Source organism: Oncorhynchus keta, unplaced genomic scaffold, assembly GCF_023373465.1.
Source record: "Oncorhynchus keta strain PuntledgeMale-10-30-2019 unplaced genomic scaffold, Oket_V2 Un_scaffold_6048_pilon_pilon, whole genome shotgun sequence".
In the NCBI taxonomy this organism is placed as follows: domain Eukaryota; kingdom Metazoa; phylum Chordata; class Actinopteri; order Salmoniformes; family Salmonidae; genus Oncorhynchus; species Oncorhynchus keta.
Genome location: NW_026290973.1, coordinates 136,461 through 161,484, shown reverse-complemented (window position 1 = coordinate 161,484; position 25,024 = coordinate 136,461). Strand labels below are relative to the sequence as shown.

General features: G+C 39.2%; 1 protein-coding gene across 1 annotated transcript in view; it reads right to left on the bottom strand.

The window, feature by feature from the left end:
- LOC118379341 (anoctamin-1) overlaps positions 1-605 on the bottom strand; it is a 188,661-nt gene extending 188,056 nt beyond the window's left edge. Inside the window, exon 1 of the mRNA XM_052517188.1 lies at positions 528-605. Coding sequence (XP_052373148.1) covers positions 528-552 — 25 coding nt within the window. The 5' untranslated portion in view covers positions 553-605. The remainder of the gene's footprint in view (positions 1-527) is intronic.
- Between the last annotated feature and the right edge of the window lie 24,419 nt (positions 606-25,024).

Here is a 25,024-nt window from a genome sequence, read left to right as displayed (position 1 = left end):
TGTAAGGTGTAGTTAGTATGCTGTAGTTATGTAGTTAACCCTGTGTCCCTGTAGGGTCTAGGATGCTTACAGACATATTTATTAATATAGTACCAGTATAGTACTGTAAGGTGTAGTTAGTATGCTGTAGTTATGTAGTTAACCCTGTGTCCCTGTAGGGTCTAGGATGTTTCCAGACATATATCTAGTAATACAGCTTTAATTTAACACCACCATAACAGGTGTCTTGGTCACCATGGTAACAGGTCTGTGTCTGTATGCAGGCAGATGGCTGGATCAGCACCCTGCTGCACCTGGCCTCTCTCACCAAGTCTCACCTCCCTCTCCCTCTCTCTCTTCCTTGCCCTCTCCTTCCCTTCCCAGTCCTGTCCCTAACACTAACCCTCACCCAGCCCCGAAGGATTTAAACAACTACAGCCAGAACCCACCCAAACTGACAGTCTCCATTCCTTTCTTTATCTAAAGAGAAAAAAGGAGAGGAGAGAGGGAGCGAAAGAGGAGAAGGGAAAGGCACAAGGAGTACTCACCAGAGCGCAAGGAGGACCTGTTCATTGCGATGGTGACGCAGAGAGAGAAGCGTGAGGCAAAATGAGATGGAGGACAAACTGCTCGCTCCCGTCAGATGGCTTAACGAGGCGCGGTCTGGAGGCTAATTCCCCTGGGGGGATTAGGAGTAGACTGGACACACAGACAACACCTACACACTACCCCCAACACACTACACCCTACACAATTATACTTCCCCTACACACTACCCCCTACACTCTACCCTACACACTACTACACACCACCCCCTACATACTTATACTTCCCCTACACACTACCCCCTACACACGACCCTACACACCACACCCTACATACTTATACTTCCACTACACACTACCCCCTACACTCTACCCTACACACTACTACACACCACCCCCTACATATTTATACTTCCCCTACACACTACCCCCAACACACTACACCCTACATACTTATACTTCCCCTACACACTACCCCCTACACACGACCCTACACACCACACCCTACATACTTATACTTCCACTACACACTACCCCCTACACACTACCCTACACACCACCCCCTACATACTTATACTACCACTACACACTACCCTTGAAACACTACCCTACACACTACTACACACCACGCCCTACATACTTATACTACCACTGCACACTACCCCCTACACACTACCCTACACAGTACTACACACCACCCCCTACACACTAGCCCCTACACACTTATAATACACCGACACACTATCACTACACACTACCCCTACACACTTATGCTACCCCTAAACACTACCCCCTAAACACTACCCCCTACACACTTATACTACCCCCTACACACTAATACTACCCTGTACACACTACCCATACACACTACCACCTACACACTACCACCTACACACTACCACCTACACACTTATACTACCCACTACACACTACCCACTACACAATACTCCCCTGCACACTTATACTACCCCCTGCACACTACCCCTACACACTTATACCACCCCATACACACTACCCCTTACACACTACCCCCTGCACACTACCCTTTACACACTTATACTACCCCCTACACACTACCCTTTGCACACTACCTCTTACTCACTTATACTACCCCTACACACTACCCCCTGCACACTTTTTAAAAATGTAACCTTTATTTAACTAGGCAAGTCAGTTAAGAACAAATTCTTATTTCCAATGACGGCCTAGGAACAGTGGGTTAACTGCCTTATTCAGGGGTAGAACGACAGATGTGTACCTTGACCAAAAGGCCAAAGACCTCCTGTGGGGACAGAGGCTGTGATTAAAAATTAAAAATATATAACATATACAGTAAATATAGGACAAAAAACACATCACGACAACACAACACTACATTAGGTGTTTGCACCAATTTGTAAGTCGCTCTGGATAAGAGCGTCTGCTAAATGACTTAAATGTAAATGTAAATGTACATAAAGAGACACCATGACACTACATAAAGAGAGACCTAAGACAACAACATAGCAAGGCAGCAACACATGGCAACACAGCATGGTAGGAGCACAAGATGGTAGCAGAACAAAACATGGTACAAACATTATTGGGCACAGTCAACAGCACAAAGGGCAAGAAGGTAGAGGCAACAGTACATCACGCAAAGCAGCCACAACTGTCAGTAAGAGTGTCCATGATTGAGTCTTTGAATGAAGAGATTGAGGTAAAACTGTCCAGTTTGAGTGTTTGTTGCAGCTTGTTCCCGTCGCTAGCTGCAGAGAACTGAAAAGATGAGCGACCCAGGGATGTGTGTGCTTTGGGGACCTTTAACAGAAGGTGACTGGCAGAACAGATGTTGTATGTGGAGGATGAGGGCTGCAGTAGATATCTCCGATAGGGGGGGAGTGAGGCCTAAGAGGGTTTTATAAATAAGCATCAACCAGTGGGTCTTGCAACGGGTATACAGAGATGACCAGTTTACAGAAGAGTATAGAGTGCAGTGATGTGTCCTATAAGGAGCATTGGTAGCAAATCTGATTGCCGAATGGTAAAGAACATCTAGCCTCTCGAGAGCAACCTTACCTGCCGATCTATGGTAATCTGAATCAGGGTTAGTTTGGCAGCTGGGGTGAAAGAGGAGCGATTACGATAGAGGAAACCAAGTCAATTTAACTTTGGCCTGCAGCGTTGATATGTGCTGAGAGAAGGACAGTGTACTGTCTAGCCATACTCCCAAGTACTTGTATGTGGTGACTACCTCAAGCTCTAAACCCTCAGAGGTAGTAATCACACCTGTGGGAAGAGGGGCATTCTCCTTACCAAACTACATTACCTTTGTTTTGGAGGTGTTCAGAACAAGGTTATGGGTAGAGAAAGCTTGTTGGACACTAAGAAAGCTTTGTTGTAGAGCATTTAACACAAAATCCGGGGAGGGGCCAACTGAGTATAAGACTGTATCATCTGCATTAACTGATGAAGTCTGAAGTTTACAAACACTTTAGCCAAATATATTTAAACTCAGTTTCACAATTCCTGACATTTAATCCTAGTAAAATTCCCTGAATTAGGTCATTTAGGATCACCAATTTATTTTAAGAATGTGAAATGTCAGAATAATATAAGATACAATTATTTCTTTCAGCTTTTATTTCTTTCATCACATTCCCAGTGGGTCAGAAGTTTACATATACTCAATTAGTATTTGGTAGTATTGCCTTTAAATTGTTTAACTTGGGTCAAACGTTTTGGGTAGCCTTCCACAAGCTTCCCACAATAAGTTGGGTGAATTTTGGCCCATTCCTCCTGACACAGCGGGTGTAACTGAGTCAGGTTTGTAGATCTCATTGCTCGCACTAGCTTTTTCAGTTCTGACCACACATTTTCTATAAGAATTGAGGTCAGGGTTTGTGATGGTCACTCCAATACCTTGACTTTGTTGTCCATTTTGCCACAACTTTGGAAGTATGCTTGGGGTCATTGTCAATTTGGAAGACCCACTTGACACCAAGCTTCCTGAATGATGTCTTGAGAGGTTGTTTCAATATATCCACATAATTTTCCATCCTCCTGATGCCATCTATTTTGTGAAGTGCACCAGTCCCTCCTGCAGCAAAGCACCCCCACAAAATGATGCTGCCACCCCCGTGCTTCACGGTTGGGATGGTGTTCTTCGGCTTGCAAGCCTCCCCTTTTTTCCTCCACACATAACGATGGTCATTATCGCCAAACAGTTCTATTTTAATCAGACCAGAGGACATTTCTCCAAAAAGTACGATCTTTGTCCCCATGTGCAGTTACAAACCGGAGTCTGGCTTTTGGAGCAGTGGCTTCTTTCTTGCTGAGCGGCTTTAAGGTTATGTCGATATAGGACTCATTTTACTGTGCATAAAGATACTGTTGTACCTGTTTCCTCCAGCATCTTCACAACTCTATCTACCCAACAAGAAACCAGCCGGCCCTAACTCTATCCACCAACAAGAAACCAGCCAGCTCTAACTCTATCCACCCAAAAAGAAACCAGCCAGCTTTAACTCTATCCACCAACAATAAACCAGCCAGCCCTATCTCTATCCATCAACAAGAAACTAGCCAGCTCTAACTCTATCCACCAACAAGAAACCAGCCAGCTCTCTCTTTTCACCAAACAGGAAACCCGCCAGCACTAACTCTATCCAATCAACAAGCAAACAGCTTTAAATCTATCGACCCAAAACAAAACAAGTTCTAACTTTATAGAAACAACTGAAAAACAGATCTAACTCTAACCACCCAACTGTAAAGTAACCCTAACTCTAACCACCAATAGGAAACCACTTCTAACTCTGTCCACCAAACAAAATAACAGCTCTAACTCTAACCAGCCAACACAAAAGCAGCTCTAACTACAACCACTCAAATGGTATGTTCACGCTGGTATGAAGTGTATGTAAACTTCCGACTTCAACTGTAAATGGATGAGAGAACTTCCTACTGCCTGAGGGATGTTGTTGATGTAAAGGGAGAAGATCGTGGGGCATAGGATTGAGCCTTGGGGTACTCCCTTGGTGACAGGCAGTGGCTGAAGCAGCAGACTTTCTTACTTTACACACTGCACTCTTTGAGAGAGGTAGTTAGTAAACCAGGCCAAGACACCTCAGAGACACCAATATTCCTTAGCCGGCCCACAAGAATGGAATGGTCTACCATATCAAATGCTTTGGTCAAGTCAATAAAAATAGCAGCACAACATTGCTTAGAATCAAGGGCAATGATGACATCATTGAGGACCTTTACACATCCATAACCTGAGCAAAAACCCGATTGCATACCATAGAGAATACTGTAGACATCAAGAAAGCCAGTCAGTTGATTATTGACATTTTTCCAACACTTTTGATAAACAGGGCAAAATAGAAATAGGCCTATAACAGTTAGGATCAGCTTGATCTCTCCCTTTCAATAAAGTACGAACCGTGACTGCCTTCCAAGCAATGGGAACCTCCCCAGAAAGGAGAGACAGGTTAAAAAGGTTGGAGATAGGCTTGGCGATGATATGGGCAGCAACCTTAAAGAAGAATGGGTCTAAACCATCTGACCCAGATGGCTTTTTGGGGTCAAGTTTCAGGAGCTCCTCTAGCACCTCGGACTCAGTGACTGCCTGCAGGGAGAAACTTTGTAGCGGGGCAGGGGGAAAAGAGGGAGAAGCATCGGGGATAGTTGCATTACAGGGGGTGGGAGATGAGGAAATGTTGGACGGGCAAGTAGGCGTGGCCGAGTCAAACAGGAATACTGACTTAATGAAGCGGTGATTAAAGAGCTCTGCCATGTGCTTCTTGTCAGTAACAACCACATCATCAACTTTAAGGGACACGGGCAGCTGTGAGGATGAGGGTTTATTCTCCAGGTCTTTAACCATTTTCCAGAACTTCTTGGGGTTAGGCTCACGGAGAGAGAACTGCTCCTTAAAGTAGCTAACTTTGGCCTTCTGGATAGCCTGAGTGCACTTATTTCTCATTTTCCTGAATGAGATCCAGTCAGCCTGAGTATGCCTGCACCAAGCCTTTTGCCAAATGCAATTATTGAGGTGGAGTAACTCTGCGAGATCACGGTCGAACCATGGGTTGAACCTGTTTTAAATTCTTATTTTCTTTATGGGGGTGTGTTTGTTAACAATACCACTGAAAATATCAAAAAAGAATCCAAGCTGATTCTATACCATTTTACAAAGGCCAGTTCATGAAGGAAGACTTGCTCATTAAAGTTTTTTAAGCAAGCGTCTATGACAAATCAGGACAGGTCGTTTCACTGAGCAGCCATTACAAACACAGGATGTAAAACAGTGATCACTAAGTTCATTACAGAAAACACCAGACTGATACCTAACATCATGATAACATCAAGGAGAGTAGGCTTTTCTGGGTGAATGGAGTCATACCTTGTGGGATTGGAAATATTCTGAGAAAGATTTAGGGAGTCCCATTGCTTTAGGACCTGGCCAGGTGGTTTAAGCATGTCCCAGTTTAGGTCACCTAGCAGGACAAATTCAGACTTGGTGTAAGGGGCCAGGAGAGAGCTTAGGGCAGGTAGGGTACAGGCCGGTGCTGATGGAGGACGATAGCTTTTGGTGACCGTTGCTGGGTGCTATTTGAAAATGTAATACTTTAAACCAGCAAATCAAATTGTTTGTGGACAGACTTGGTGAAGACAACCGAGCACTGAAGGTGATCCTTGGTAAAGATTGTCACTCCACCACCTTTGGAAGACCTGTCTTGCCGAAAAAGGTTACAACCAGAAAGGTTAACATCAGTATTCAAAAAACGTGTTACTTTCCCCAGTTTCTGTGTTGTGGTTTGTGTATTTGTATGTATGTGTGTGTTTCAGGATGGCTTCCTGAATTCCCCCAAGCAGCTAATTGTTTGGCTCCCATTGCTAATTGGACAGCTGTATCCCATTAGACTCCTTCTTCCAGCTATATAAGCCAGTGTTCTGTTGCTCAGACGAGAGATGAGGGTGATATCCTATGTTGGTTGTTGTTAGGAGAGAGCTGATTAGTATGTCCTATGTTGGTTTTTGTTAGGAGAGAGCTGATTAGTATGTCCTATGTTGGTTGTTGTTAGGAGAGAGCTGATTAGTATGTCCTATGTTGGTTGTTGTTAGGAGAGAGCTGATTAGTATGTCCTATGTTGGTTTTTGCTGAGAGACAGGTTTTTGTGAAGTATTTTGTAGCGGTCCTGAGGAGGTATGTTTATGTCCAAAGGACTGTTTTGATTATTGAACTTGTTTGTACTTTTCTGTTTAATTTGTTCCCAGGGGGGAAGGGGAAGGCACCTTGGGAGTGCTTAGGCAAGAGGCCTGCGGGCATACATATCCTGTAGTATTCACTGTGTATACACACTAGGTAAGACCTGGGCGGTCCACCACCCTGTGTTTTGGTTAGCGCACCAGGTTAAGTTAAAACCTTTTAGGGATAGGGGGCAGCATTTTCACTTTGGATGAATTGCGTTCCCAAACTGAACAGCATCCTACTCTGTCCCAGATGGTAATATATGCATATTATTATTACTGTTGGATAGAGAACACTGAAGTTTCTAAAACTGTTTGAATTATGTCTGAGTATAACCGAACTCATATGGCAGACAACCTGAGAGGAAATCCAAACAGGAAGTGAGAAATCGATTTTCAAAACAGTGCCAATTGAAATCCGTTAGTTATGGATGTGCATGCACTTCCTAGGGCTTCCACAAGATGTCACAGTCTTTAGATTCTGGTTGTAGGATGCTACTATAAAGGAGATTCTCATAGGAGCTCTTTTACTGAGTGGTCTGCAGAAAGCCTCGGTCTCATTACGCATGGTCACGAGAGAGTATGCTCTTGTTCCAATGCTTTTCCTCAGACAATGAAATTCTCCGGTTGGAACCTTATTGATGATTCATGTTTAAAACATCCTAAATATGGATTGCATACATCATTTGACTTGTTTCTATGATCTGTAAAGGCATTTTTTTAGTTTTTGTCTGGAGAAATTGCTCATGCCTCATGACGATGGATTACTGGACTGAACATGCTAACAAGAAGTGGCTAAATGATGGGCTTTATGAAACTTTATGGAACAAATCAGTCATTTATTGTCGAACTGGGATTCCTGGGGGTGCCTTCTGATGAAGATATTCAAAGGTAAGTAAATATTTATAGTGTTTATTTGTAGCTTCTGTTGAAGCCAAAATGGCGGCTATTTCTTTGGCTACTTTGGGTTCTGAGCGCCTTTCACAGATTATTATTTTTCCGTGAAGTTTTTTAAAAATCTGACACAGCGGTTGCATAGAGGATAAGTTTATCTTTAATTCTGTGAATAACACTTGTATTTCTGCCAAATCACAGGATGTTTTGGAATCAAAACATTACTGCACGTAACGAGCCAATGTAAACTGAGATTTTATATGTATATATATGAACATTATCGAACAAAACACACAATACATGTATAACATGATGTCCTATGAGTGTCATCTGATGAAGAAAATCAAGGGTTAGTGATTAATTTTATCTATATTTCTGCTTTTTTTTTGTTATGACAGACCAGCTAGATCTACTGTCTCTGTTTTATTATGACAGACCAGCTAGATATACTGTCTTTATTTTATTATGGCAGACCAGCTAGATCTACTGTCTCTATTGTATTATGACAGACCATCTAGATTTTCTGTCTCATATTATGACAGACCAGCTAGATCTACTGTCTCTATTATATTATGACAGACATCTAGATTTTCTGTCTCATATTATGACAGACCAGCTAGATCTACTGTCTCTATTATATTATGACAGACCAGCTACATCTACTGTCTCTATTATAATATGACAGACCCGCTAGATCTACCCTCTCTATTATATTATCACAGACCAGCTAGATCTACTGCCTGTATTATATTATGACAGACCAGCTAGATCTACTGTCTCCATTATATTATGACAGACTAGCTAGATCTACTGTCTCTATTATAATATGACAGACCAGCTAGATCTACCCTCTCTATTATATTATCACAGACCAGCTAGATCTACTGCCTGTATTATATTATCACAGACCAGCTAGATCTACTCTCTCATATTATGACAGGCCAGCTAGATCTACTGTCTCATATTATGACAGACCAGCTAGATCTACTGTCTCTATTATATTATGACAGACCAGCTAGATCTACTGTCTCTATTATATTATGACAGACCAGCTAGATCTACTGTCTCTATTATATTATGACAGACCAGCTAGATCTACTGCCTGTATTATATTATGATCTACTGTCTCAGCCAGACCAGCTAGATCTACTGTCTCATATTATGACAGACCAGCTACATCTACTGTCTCTATTATCAGACCAGCTAGATCTACTGTCTCTATTATTTATGACAGACCAGCTAGATCTACTGTCTCATTATATTATGACAGACCAGCTAGATCTACTGTCTCATTTTATGACAGACAAGGTAGATCTACTGTCTCTATTATAATATGACAGACCAGCTAGATCTACTGTCTCTATTATATGATGACAGACCAGCTAGATCTACTGTCTCTATTATATTATGACAGACCAGCTAGATCTACTGTCTCATATTATATTATGACAGACCAGCTAGATCTACTGTCTCATATTATGACAGACCAGCTAGATCTACTGTCTCTATTATATTATGAGAGACCAGCTAGATCTACTGTCTCTATTATAATATGAGAGACCAGCTAGATCTACTGTCTCATATTATGACAGACCAGCTAGATCTACTGTCTCATATTATGACAGACCAGCTAGATCTACTGTCTCATATTATGACAGACCAGCTAGATCTACTGTCTCTATTATATTATGACAGACCAGCTAGATCTACTGTCTCTATTATATTATGGCAGACCAGCTAGATCGACTGCCTCTATTATATTATGACAGACCAGCTAGATCTACTGTCTCATATTATGACAGACCAGCTAGATCTACTGTCTCTATTATTATGACAGACCAGCTAGATCTACTGTCTCTATTATATTATGACAGACCAGCTAGATCTACTGTCTCTATATTATGACAGACCAGCTAGATCTACTGCCTCTATTATATTATGACAGACCAGCTAGATCTACTGTCTCATTTATTATGACAGACCAGCTAGATCTACTGTCTCTATTATATTATGACAGACCAGCTAGATCTACTGTCTCATTATTATGACAGACCAGCTAGATCTACTGTCTCATATTGTTATGACAGACCAGCTAGATCTACTGTCTCATTATATTATGACAGACCAGCTAGATCTACTGTCTCTATTATATTATGACAGACCAGCTAGATCTACTGTCTCTATTATATTATGACAGACCAGCTAGATCTACTGTCTCTATTATATTATGACAGACCAGCTAGATCTACTGTCTCTATTATATTATGACAGACCAGCTAGATCTACTGTCTCTATTATATTATGACAGACCAGCTAGATCTACTGCCTGTATTATATTATGACAGACCATCTAGATCTACTGTCTCATTTTATGACAGACCAGCTAGATCTACTGTCTCATACTATGACAGACCAGCTAGATCTACTGTCTCATATTATGACAGACCAGCTAGATCTACTGTCTCATTATTATGACAGACCAGCTAGATCTACTGTCTCATTATATATGACAGACCAGCTAGATCTACTGTCTCATATTATGACAGACCAGCTAGATCTACTGTCTCATATATTATGACAGACCAGCTAGATCTACTGTCTCTATTATACTATGACAGACCAGCTAGATCTACTGTCTCATATTATGACAGACCAGCTAGATCTACTGTCTCATATTATGACAGACCAGCTAGATCTACTGTCTCTATTATATTATGACAGACCATCTAGATCTACTGCCTGTATTATATTATGACAGACCATCTAGATCTACTGTCTCATTTTATGACAGACAGCTAGATCTACTGTCTCATATTATGACAGACCAGCTACATCTACTGTCTCTATGATAATATGACAGACCAGCTAGATCTACTGTCTCTATTATATTATGACAGATCATCTAGATCTACTGTCTCATTTTATGACAGACCAGCTAGATCTACTGCCTCTATTGTATTATGACAGACCAGCTAGATCTACTGTCTCTATTATATTATGACAGACCAGCTAGAACTACTGTCTCTGTTATATTTTGACAGACCAGCTAGATCTACTGTCTCTATTATATTATGACAGACCAGCTAGATCTACTGTCTCTATATTATGACAGACCAGCTAGATCTACTGCCTGTATTATATTATGACAGACCATCTAGATCTACTGTCTCATATTATGAGACCAGCTAGATCTACTGTCTCTATTATACTATGACAGACCAGCTAGATCTCTTGACTGCTCTATTATATTATGACAGACCAGCTAGATCTACTGTCTCTATTATACATGACAGACCAGCTAGATCTACTGTCTCTATTATATTATGACAGACCAGCTAGATCTACTGTCTCTATTATAGTATGACAGACCAGCTAGATCTACTGTCTCTATTATACTATGACAGACCAGCTAGATCTACTGTCTCTATTATATATGACAGACCAGCTAGATCTACTGTCTCTATTATATTATGACAGACCAGCTAGATCTACTGTCTCTATTATATTATGACAGACCAGCTAGATCTACTGTCTCTATTATATTATGACAGACCAGCTAGATCTACTGTCTCTATTATTATGACAGACCAGCTAGATCTACTGTCTCTATTATATTATGACAGACCAGCTAGATCTACTGTCTCATTATTATGACAGACCAGCTAGATCTACTGTCTCTATTATATTATGACAGACCAGCTAGATCTACTGTCTCTATATTATGACAGACCAGCTAGATCTACTGTCTCTATTATATTATGACAGACCAGCTAGATCTACTGTCTCTATTATATTATGACAGACCAGCTAGATCTACTGTCTCTATTATATATGACAGACCAGCTAGATCTACTGCCTCTATTATATTATGACAGACCAGCTAGATCTACTGTCTCTATTATATATGAGAGACCAGCTAGATCTACTGTCTCTATTATATTATGACAGACCAGCTAGATCTACTGCCTCTATTATATTATGACAGACCAGCTAGATCTACTGTCTCTATTATATTATGACAGACCAGCTAGATCTACTGCCTGTATTATATTATGACAGACAATCTAGATCTACTGTCTCATTTTATGACAGACCAGCTAGATCTACTGTCTCTATTATAATGAGAGACCAGCTAGATCTACTGTCTCTATTATAATATGAGAGACCAGCTAGATCTACTGTCTCATATTATGACAGACCAGCTAGATCTACTGTCTCATATTATGACAGACCAGCTAGATCTACTGTCTCATATTATGACAGACCAGCTAGATCTACTGTCTCTATTATATTATGACAGACCAGCTGGATCTACTGTCTCTATTATACTATGGCAGACCAGCTAGATCTACTGTCTATTTTATGACAGACTAGATCTACTGTCTCATATTATGACAGACCAGCTAGATCTACTGTCTCATTATATTATGACAGACCAGCTAGATCTACTGTCTCATATTATGACAGACCAGCTAGATCTACTGTCTCTATTATATTATGACAGACCAGCTAGATCTACTGTCTCTATTATATTATGACAGACCAGCTAGATCTACTGTCTCTATTATATTATGACAGACCAGCTAGATCTACTGTCTCATTATATTATGACAGACCAGCTAGATCTACTGTCTCTATTATATATGACAGACCAGCTAGATCTACTGTCTCTATTATATTATGACAGACCAGCTAGATCTACTGTCTCTATTATATTATGACAGACCAGCTAGATCTACTGTCCTCTATTATATTATGACAGACCAGCTAGATCTACTGTCTCTATTATTATGACAGACCAGCTAGATCTACTGTCTCGATTATCTTATGACAGACCAGCTAGATCTACTGTCTCTATTATATTATGACAGACCAGCTAGATCTACTGCCTCTATTATATTATGACAGACCAGCTAGATCTACTGTCTCTATTATATTATGACAGACCAGCTAGATCTACTGTCTCTATTATATTATGACAGACCAGCTAGATCTACTGTCTCTATTATATTATGACAGACCAGCTAGATCTACTGTCTCTATTATATTATGACAGACCAGCTAGATCTACTGTCTCTATTATATTATGACAGACCAGCTAGATCTACTGCCTGTATTATATTATGACAGACCATCTAGATCTACTGTCTCATTTTATGACAGACCAGCTAGATCTACTGTCTCTATTATATTATGACAGACCAGCTAGATCTACTGTCTCTATTATATTATGACAGACCAGCTAGATCTACTGTCTCTATTATATTATGACAGACCAGCTAGATCTACTGTCTCTATTATATTATGACAGACCAGCTAGATCTACTGTCTCTATTATATTATGACAGACCAGCTAGATCTACTGTCTCTATTATATTATGACAGACCAGCTAGATCTACTGTCTCTATTATATATGACAGACCAGCTAGATCTACTGTCTCTATATTATGACAGACCAGCTAGATCTACTGTCTCATTTTATATTATGACAGACCAGCTAGATCTACTGTCTCTATTATATTATGACAGACCAGCTAGATCTACTGTCTCTATTATAATATGACAGACCAGCTAGATCTACTGTCTCTGTATTATATTATGACAGACCAGCTAGATCTACTGTCTCTATTATATTATGACAGACCAGCTAGATCTACTGTCTCTATTATACTATGACCAGACCAGCAGACCAGCTAGATCTACTGTCTCTATTATATTATGACAGACCAGCTAGATCTACTGTCTCTATTATATGATGACAGACCAGCTAGATCTACTGTCTCTATGTTATGACAGACCAGCTAGATCTACTGTCTCTATTATATATGACAGACCAGCTAGATCTACTGCCTCTATTATATTATGACAGACCAGCTAGATCTACTGTCTCTATTATTTTATGACAGACCAGCTAGATCTACTGTCTCTATTATATATGACAGACCAGCTAGATCTACTGCCTCTATTATATTATGACAGACCAGCTAGATCTACTGTCTCATATTATGACAGACCAGCTAGATCTACTGTCTCTATTATATTATGACAGACCAGCTAGATCTACTGTCTCTATTATATTATGACAGACCAGCTAGATCTACTGTCTCTATTATATTATGACAGACCAGCTAGATCTACTGTCTCATTATATTATGACAGACCAGCTAGATCTACTGTCTCATATTATGACAGACCAGCTAGATCTACTGTCTCATTATTTATGACAGACCAGCTAGATCTACTGTCTCATTATATATGACAGACCAGCTAGATCTACTGTCTCTCTATTATGACAGACCAGCTAGATCTACTGTCTCTATTATATTATGACAGACCAGCTAGATCTACTGTCTCTATTATAATATGAGAGACCAGCTAGATCTACTGTCTCTATTATATTATGACAGACCAGCTAGATCTACTGTCTCTATTATATTATGACAGACCAGCTAGATCTACTGTCTCATATTATGACAGACCAGCTAGATCTACTGTCTCATATTATGACAGACCAGCTAGATCTACTGTCTCTATTATATTATGACAGACCAGCTAGATCTACTGCCTCTATTATATTATGACAGACCAGCTAGATCTACTGCCTCTATTATATTATGACAGACCAGCTAGATCTACTGTCTCTATTATATTATGACAGACCAGCTAGATCTACTGCCTGTATTATATTATGACAGCCAATCTAGATCTACTGTCTCATATTATGACAGACCAGCTACATCTACTGTCTCTATTATAATATGACAGACCAGCTAGATCTACTGTCTCTATTTTATGACAGACCAGATAGATCTACTGTCTCTATTATATTATGACAGACCAGCTACATCTACTGTCTCTATTATAATATGACAGACCAGCTACATCTACTGTCTCTGTTATAATATGAGAGACCAGCTAGATCTACTGTCTCTATTATTTTATGACAGACCATATAGATCTACTGTCTCGATTATATTATGACAGACCAGCTAGATCTACTGTCTCATATTATGACAGACCAGCTAGATCTACTGTCTCTATTATATTATGACAGACCAGCTAGATCTACTGTCTCTTATATTATGACAGACCAGCTAGATCTACTGTCTCTATTATATTATGACAGACCAGCTAGATCTACTGTCTCTATTATATTATGACAGACCAGCTAGATCTACTGTCTCTATTATATTATGACAGACCAGCTAGATCTACTGTCTCTATTATATTATGACAGACCAGCTAGATCTACTGTCTCTATTATTATGACAGACCAGCTAGATCTACTGTCTCTATTATATTATGACAGACCAGCTAGATCTACTGTCTCTATTATATTATGACAGACCAGCTAGATCTACTGCTCTATTATATTATGACAGACCAGCTAGATCTACTGTCTCTATTATATTATGACAGACCAGCTAGATCTACTGTCTGTATTATATTATGACAGACCAGCTAGATCTACTGTCTCATTTTATGACAGACCAGCTAGATCTACTGTCTCTATTATAATGACAGACCAGCTAGATCTACTGTCTCTATTATATTATGACAGACCAGCTAGATCTACTGTCTCTATTATATATGACAGACCAGCTAGATCTACTGTCTCTATTATATTATGACAGACCAGCTAGATCTACTGTCTCTATTATTATGACAGACCAGCTAGATCGACTGCCTCTATTATATTATGACAGACCATCTAGATCTACTGTCTCATGTTATGACAGACCAGCTAGATCTACTGTCTCTATTATATTATGACAGACCAGCTATCTACTGTCTCTATTATATTATGACAGACCAGCTAGATCTACTGTCTCTATGTTATGACAGACAAGCTAGATCTACTGTCTCATATTATGACAGACCAGCTAGATCTACTGTCTCTATTATATTATGACAGACCAGCTAGATCTACTGCCTCTATTATATTATGACAGACCAGCTAGATCTACTGTCTCTATTATATTATGACAGACCAGCTAGATCTACTGCCTGTATTATATTATGACAGACCAGCTAGATCTACTGTCTCATATTATGACAGACCAGCTAGATCTACTGTCTCTATTATATTATGACAGACCAGCTAGATCTACTGCCTCTATTATACTATGACAGACCAGCTAGATCTACTGCCTCTATTATATTATGACAGATCATCTAGATCTACTGTCTCATTTTATGACAGACCAGCTAGATCTACTGTCTCTATTGTATTATGACAGACCAGCTAGATCTACTGTCTCTATTATATTATGACAGACCAGCTAGATCTACTGTCTCTATTATATTTTGACAGACCAGCTAGATCTACTGTTTCTATTGTATTATGACATATCAGCTAGATCTACTGTCTCTATTATACTATGACAGACCAGCTAGATCGACTGCCTCTATTATATTATGACAGACCAGCTAGATCTACTGTCTCTATGTTATGACAAGCAAGCTAGATCTACTGTCTCTATGTTATGACAAGCAAGCTAGATCTACTGTCTCATTTTATGACAGACCAGCTAGATCTACAGTCTCATATTATGACAGACCAGCTAGATCTACTGTCTCTATTATAATATGACAGACCAGCTAGATCTACCCTCTGTATTATATTATGACAGACCATCTAGATCTACTGTCTCATTTTATGACAGACCAGGTAGATCTACTGTCTCATACTATGACAGACCAGCTAGATCTACTGTCTCTATTATATTATGACAGACCAGCTAGATCTACTGCCTCATATTATGACAGACCAGCTAGATCTACTGTCTCTATTATAATATGACAGACCAGCTAGATCTACTGTCTCTATTATAATATGACAGACCAGCTAGATCTACTGTCTCTATTATATTATGACAGACCAGCTAGATCTACTTTCTCTATTATATTATGACAGACCAGCTAGATCTACTGTCTCATATTATGACAGACCAGCTAGATCTACTGTCTCATATTATGACAGACCAGCTAGATCTACTGTCTCATATTATGACAGACCAGCTAGATCTACTGCCTCTATTATATTATGACAGACCAGCTAGATCTACTGCCTCTATTATATTATGACAGACCAGCTAGATCTACTGTCTCTATTATATTATGACAGACCAGCTAGATCTACTGTCTCATATTATGACAGACCAGCTAGATCTACTGTCTCATATTATGACAGACCAGCTAGATCTACTGTCTCATATTATGACAGACCAGCTAGATCTACTGTCTCATATTATGACAGACCAGCTAGATCTACTGTCTCATATTATGACAGACCAGCTAGATCTACTGCTCTATTATATTATGACAGACCAGCTAGATCTACTGTCTCTATTATATTATGACAGACCAGCTAGATCTACTGTCTCTATGTTATGACAGACCAGCTAGATCTACTGCCTGTATTATATTATGACAGACCATCTAGATCTACTGTCTCATTTTATGACAGACCAGCTAGATCTACTGTCTCATATTATGACAGACCAGCTAGATCTACTGTCTCATATTATGACAGACCAGCTAGATCTACTGCCTCTATTATATTATGACAGACCAGCTAGATCTACTGTCTCTATTATATTATGACAGACCAGCTAGATCTACTGTCTCTATGTTATGACAGACCAGCTAGATCTACTGCCTGTATTATATTATGACAGACCATCTAGATCTAATGTCTCATATTATGAAAGACCAGCTAGATCTACTGTCTCTATTATACTATGACAGACCAGCTAGATCGACTGTCTTGATTGTCTTATGACAGACCAGCTAGATCTACTGTCTCTATTATAGTATGACAGACCAGCTTAGTCGACTGCCTCTATTATACTATGACAGACCAGCTAGATCGACTGCCTCTATTATATTATGACAGACCAGCTAGATCTACTGTCTCTATGTTATGACAGGCAAGCTAGATCTACTGTCTCTGTCTTATGACAGACCAGCTAGATCTACTGTCTCTATTATACTATGACAGACCAGCTAGATCGACTGCCTCTATTATATTATGACAGATCATCTAGATCTACTGTCTCATTTTATGACAGACCAGCTGAATCTACTGTCTCCATTATATTATGACAGACCATCTAGATCTACTGTCTCTATTATACTATGACAGACCAGCTAGATCGACTGCCTCTATTATATGATGACAGACCAGCTAGATCTACTGTCTCTATTATATTATGACAGACCAGCTAGATCTACTGTCTCTATTATATTATGACAGACCAGCTAGATCTACTGTCTCTGTTATATTATGACAGACCAGCTAGATCTACTGTCTCTATTATACTATGACAGACCAGCTAGATCTACTGCTCTATTATATTATGACAGACCAGCTAGATCTACTGCCTCTATTATATTATGACAGACCATCTAGATCTACTGTCTCATTTTATGACAGACCAGCTAGATCTACTGTCTCATTATAATATGACAGACCAGCTAGATCTACTGTCTATTATATTATAACAGACCAGCTAGATCTACTGCCTCTATTATATTATGACAGACCAGCTAGATCTACTGCCTGTATTATATTATGACAGACCAGCTAGATCTACTGTCTCATATTATGACAGACCAGCTACATCTACTGTCTCTATTATAATATGACAGACCAGCTAGATCTACTGTCTCTATTTTATGACAGACCAGATAGATCTACTGTCTCTATTATATTATGACAGACCAGCTAGATCTACTGTCTCATATTATGACAGACCAGCTAGATCTACTGTCTCTATTATATTATGACAGACCAGCTAGATCTACTGTCTCTATTATATTATGACAGACCAGCTAGATCTACTGTCTCTATTATATTATGACAGACCAGCTAGATCTACTGCCTCTATTATATTATGACAGACCAGCTAGATCTACTGCCTCTATTATATTATGACAGACCAGCTAGATCTACTGTCTCTATGTTATGACAGACCAGCTAGATCGACTGTCTCTATTATATTATGACAGACCAGCTAGATCTGTCTCTTATATTATGACAGACCAGCTAGATCTACTGTCTCTATTATATGATGACAGACCAGCTAGATCTACTGTCTCTATTATATGATGACAGACCAGCTAGATCTACTGTCTCTATTATATGATGACAGACCAGCTAGATCTACTGTCTCTATTATATTATGACAGACCAGCTAGATCTACTGTCTCTATTATATTATGACAGACCAGCTAGATCTACTGTCTCTATTATATGATGACAGACCAGCTAGATCGACTGTCTCTATTATATGATGACAGACCAGCTAGATCTACTGTCTCTATGTTATGACAGGCAAGCTAGATCTACTGTCTCGATTGTATTATGACAGACCAGCTAGATCTGTCTCTTTATATTATGACAGACCATCTAGATCTACTGTCTCATTTTATGACAGACCAGCTAGATCTACTGTCTCTATTGTATTATGACAGACCAGCTAGATCTACTGTCTCTATTATATTATGACAGACCAGCTAGATCTACTGTCTCTATTATATTTTGACAGACCAGCTAGATCTACTGCCTGTATTATATTATGACAGACCATCTTGATCTACTGTCTCATATTATGACAGACCAGCTAGATCTACTGCCACTATTATATTATGACAGACCAGCTAGATATACTGCCTCTATTATATTATGACAGACCAGCTAGATCTACTGCCTGTATTATATTATGACAGACCAGCTAGATCTACTGTCTCATATTATGACAGACCAGCTAGATCTACTGTCTCATATTATGACAGACCAGCTAGATCTACTGTCTCATATTATGACAGATCAGCTAGATCTACTGTCTCATATTATGACAGACCAGCTAGATCTACTGTCTCATATTATGACAGACCAGCTAGATCTACTGCCTCTATTATATTATGACAGACCAGCTAGATCTACTGTCTCTATTATATTATGACAGACCAGCTAGATCTACTGTCTCTATGTTATGACAGACCAGCTAGATCTACTGTCTCTATATTATGACAGACCAGCTAGATCTACTGCCTGTATTATATTATGACAGACCATCTAGATCTACTGTCTCATATTATGAGACCAGCTAGATCTACTGTCTCTATTATACTATGACAGACCAGCTAGATCTACTGTCTCATATTATGACAGACCAGCTAGATCTACTTGTCTCATATTATGACAGACCAGCTAGATCTACTGTCTCTATTATATTATGACAGACCAGCTAGATCTACTGTCTCTATGTTATGACAGACCAGCTAGATCTACTGCCTGTATTATATTATGACAGACCATCTAGATCTAATGTCTCATATTATGAAAGACCAGCTAGATCTACTGTCTCTATTATACTATGACAGACCAGCTAGATCTATTGTCTCATATTATGACAGACCAGCTAGATCTACTGCCTCTATTATATTATGACAGACCAGCTAGATCTACTGTCTCTATTATATTATGACAGACCAGCTAGATCTACTGTCTCTATGTTATGACAGACCAGCTAGATCTACTGCCTGTATTATATTATGACAGACCATCTAGATCTAATGTCTCATATTATGAAAGACCAGCTAGATCTACTGTCTCTATTATACTATGACAGACCAGCTAGATCGACTGTCTCTATGTTATGACAGGCAAGCTAGATCGACTGTCTCGATTGTCTTATGACAGACCAGCTAGATCTACTGTCTCTATTATAGTATGACAGACCAGCTTAGTCGACTGCCTCTATTATACTATGACAGACCAGCTAGATCGACTGCCTCTATTATATTATGACAGACCAGCTAGATCTACTGTCTCTATGTTATGACAGACCAGCTAGATCTACTGCCTGTATTATATTATGACAGACCATCTTGATCTACTGTCTCATATTATGACAGACCAGCTAGATCTACTGCCACTATTATATTATGACAGACCAGCTAGATCTACTGCCTCTATTATATTATGACAGACCAGCTAAATCTACTGCCTGTATTATATTATGACAGACCAGCTAGATCTACTGTCTCATATTATGACAGACCAGCTAGATAATAATAATAATAATAATAATAATATCTACTGTCTCATATTATGACAGACCAGCTAGATCTACTGTCTCATATTATGACAGACCAGCTAGATCTACTGTCTCATATTATGACAGACCAGCTAGATCTACTGTCTCATATATATGACAGACCAGCTAGATCTACTGTCTCATATTATGACAGACCAGCTAGATCTACTGCCTCATATTATGACAGACCAGCTAGATCTACTGCCTGTATTATATTATGACAGACCAGCTAGATCTACTGTCTCATTTTATGACAGACCAGCTAGATCTACTGTCTCATACTATGACAGACCAGCTAGATCTACTGTCTCATATTATGACAGACCAGCTAGATCTACTGTCTCATATTATGACAGACCAGCTAGATCTACTGTCTCTATTATAGTATGACAGACCAGCTAGATCGACTGCCTCTATTATATTATCACAGACCAGCTAGATCTACTGCCTGTATTATATTATGACAGACCATCTAGATCTACTGTCTCATACTATGACAGACCAGCTCGATCTACTGTCTCCATTATATTATGACAGACCATCTAGATCTACTGTCTCAATTATACTATGACAGACCAGCTAGATCGACTGCCTCTATTATATGATGACAGACCAGCTAGATCTACTGTCTCTATGTTATGACAGACCAGCTCGATCTACTGTCTCTATTATACTATGACAGACCAGCTAGATCGACTGCCTCTGTTATATTATGACAGACCAGCTAGATCTACTGTCTCTATTATATTATGACAGACCAGCTAGATATACTGCCTCTATTATATTATGACAGACCAGCTAGATCTACTGTCTCTATTATATGATGACAGACCAGCTAGATCTACTGTCTCTATGTTATGACAGACCAGCTAGATCTACTGTCTCTATTATACTATGACAGACCAGCTAGATCGACTGCCTCTATTATATTATGACAGACCAGCTAAATCTACTGCCTGTATTATATTATGACAGATCATCTAGATCTACTGTCTCATTTTATGACAGACCATCTAGATCTACTGTCTATATTATAATATGACAGACCAGCTAGATCTACTGTCTATTATATTATAACAGACCAGCTAGATCTACTGCCTCTATTATATTATGACAGACCAGCTAGATCTACTGCCTCTATTATATTATGACAGACCAGCTAGATCTACAGTCTCATATTATGACAGACCAGCTACATCTACTGTCTCTATTATAATATGACAGACCAGCTAGATCTACTGTCTCATTTTATGACAGACCAGCTAGATCTACTGTCTCATATATATGACAGACCAGCTAGATCTACTGTCTCATATTATGACAGACCAGCTAGATCTACTGTCTCATATTATGACAGACCAGCAAGATCTACTGTCTCCATTATATTATGACAGACCAGCTAGATCTACTGTCTCTATTATACTATGACAGACCAGCTAGATCTACTGCCTCTATTATATTATGACAGACCAGCTAGATCTACTGTCTCTATTATATTATGACAGACCAGCTAGATATACTGCCTCTAATATATTATGACAGACCAGCTAGATATACTGCCTCTATTATATTATGACAGACCAGCTAGATCTACTGCGTGTATTATATTATGACAGACCAGCTCGATCTACTGTCTCCATTATATGATGACAGACCATCTAGATCTACTGTCTCTATTATATGATGACAGACCAGCTAGATCTACTGTCTCTATTATATGATGACAGACCAGCTAGATCTACTGTCTCTATTATATTATGACAGACCAGCTAGATCTACTGTCTCTATTATATTATGACAGACCAGCTAGATCTACTGTCTCTATTATATGATGACAGACCAGCTAGATCTACTGCCTCTATTATATGATGACAGACCAGCTAGATCTACTGTCTCTATGTTATGACAGGCAAGCTATATCGACTGTCTCGATTGTATTATGACAGACCAGCTAGATCTGTCTCTTATATTATGACAGACCAGCTAGATCTACTGTCTCTATTATATTATGACAGACCAGCTAGATATACTGCCTCTATTATATTATGACAGACCAGCTAGATCTACTGTCTCTATTTTATGACAGACCAGCTAGATCTACTGTCTCTGTTATGACAGACCAGCTAGATCTACTGCCTGTATTATATTATGACAGACCATCTTGATCTACTGTCTCATATTATGACAGACCAGCTAGATCTACTGCCACTATTATATTATGACAGACCAGCTAGATATACTGCCTCTATTATATTATGACAGACCAGCTAAATCTACTGCCTGTATTATATTATGACAGACCAGCTAGATCTACTGTCTCATATTATGACAGACCAGCTAGATCTACTGTCTCATATTATGACAGACCAGCTAGATCTACTGTCTCATATTATGACAGATCAGCTAGATCTACTGTCTCATATTATGACAGACCAGCTAGATCTACTGTCTCATATTATGACAGACCAGCTAGATCTACTGCCTCTATTATATTATGACAGACCAGCTAGATCTACTGTCTCTATTATATTATGACAGACCAGCTAGATCTACTGTCTCTATTATATTATGACAGACCAGCTAGATCTACTGTCTCTATGTTATGACAGACCAGCTAGATCTACTGCCTGTATTATATTATGACAGACCATCTAGATCTACTGTCTCATTTTATGACAGACCAGCTAGATCTACTGTCTCATACTATGACAGACCAGCTAGATCTACTGTCTCATATTATGACAGACCAGCTAGATCTATTGTCTCATATTATGACAGACCAGCTAGATCTACTGCCTCTATTATATTATGACAGACCAGCTAGATCTACTGTCTCTATGATATTATGACAGACCAGCTAGATCTACTGCCTGTATTATATTATGACAGACCATCTAGATCTACTGTCTCATATTATGAAAGACCAGCTAGATCTACTGTCTCTATTATACTATGACAGACCAGCTAGATCTATTGTCTCATATTATGACAGACCAGCTAGATCTACTGTCTCTATTATATTATGACAGACCAGCTAGATCTACTGTCTCTATTATATTATGACAGACCAGCTAGATCTACTGTCTCTATATTATGACAGACCAGCTAGATCTACTGCCTGTATTATATTATGACAGACCATCTAGATCTAATGTCTCATATTATGAAAGACCAGCTAGATCTACTGTCTCTATTATACTATGACAGACCAGCTAGATCGACTGTCTCTATGTTATGACAGGCAAGCTAGATCGACTGTCTCGATTGTCTTATGACAGACCAGCTAGATCTACTGCCTCTATTATACTATGACAGACCAGCTAGATCGACTGCCTCTATTATATTATGACAGACCAGCTAGATCTACTGCCTCTATTATATTATGACAGACCAGCTAGATCTACTGTCTCTATGTTATGACAGACCAGCTAGATCTACTGTCTCTATTATATTATGACAGACCATCTTGATCTACTGTCTCATATTATGACAGACCAGCTAGATCTACTGCCTCTATTATATTATGACAGACCAGCTAGATATACTGCCTCTATTATATTATGACAGACCAGCTAAATCTACTGCCTGTATTATATTATGACAGACCAGCTAGATCTACTGTCTCATATTATGACAGACCAGCTAGATCTACTGTCTCATATTATGACAGACCAGCTAGATCTACTGTCTCATATTATGACAGACCAGCTAGATCTACTGTCTCATATTATGACAGATCAGCTAGATCTACTGTCTCATATTATGACAGACCAGCTAGATCTACTGTCTCATATTATGACAGACCAGCTCGATCTACTGCCTCATATTATGACAGACCAGCTAGATCTACTGCCTGTATTATATTATGACAGACCATCTAGATCTACTGTCTCATTTTATGACAGACCAGCTAGATCTACTGTCTCATACTATGACAGACCAGCTAGATCTACTGTCTCATATTATGACAGACCAGCTAGATCTATTGTCTCATATTATGACAGACCAGCTAGATCTACTGCCTCATATTATGACAGACCAGCTAGATCTACTGCCTGTATTATATTATGACAGACCATCTAGATCTACTGTCTCATTTTATGACAGACCAGCTAGATCTACTGTCTCATACTATGACAGACCAGCTAGATCTACTGTCTCATATTATGACAGACCAGCTAGATCTATTGTCTCATATTATGACAGACCAGCTAGATCTACTGCCTCATATTATGACAGACCAGCTAGATCTACTGCCTCTA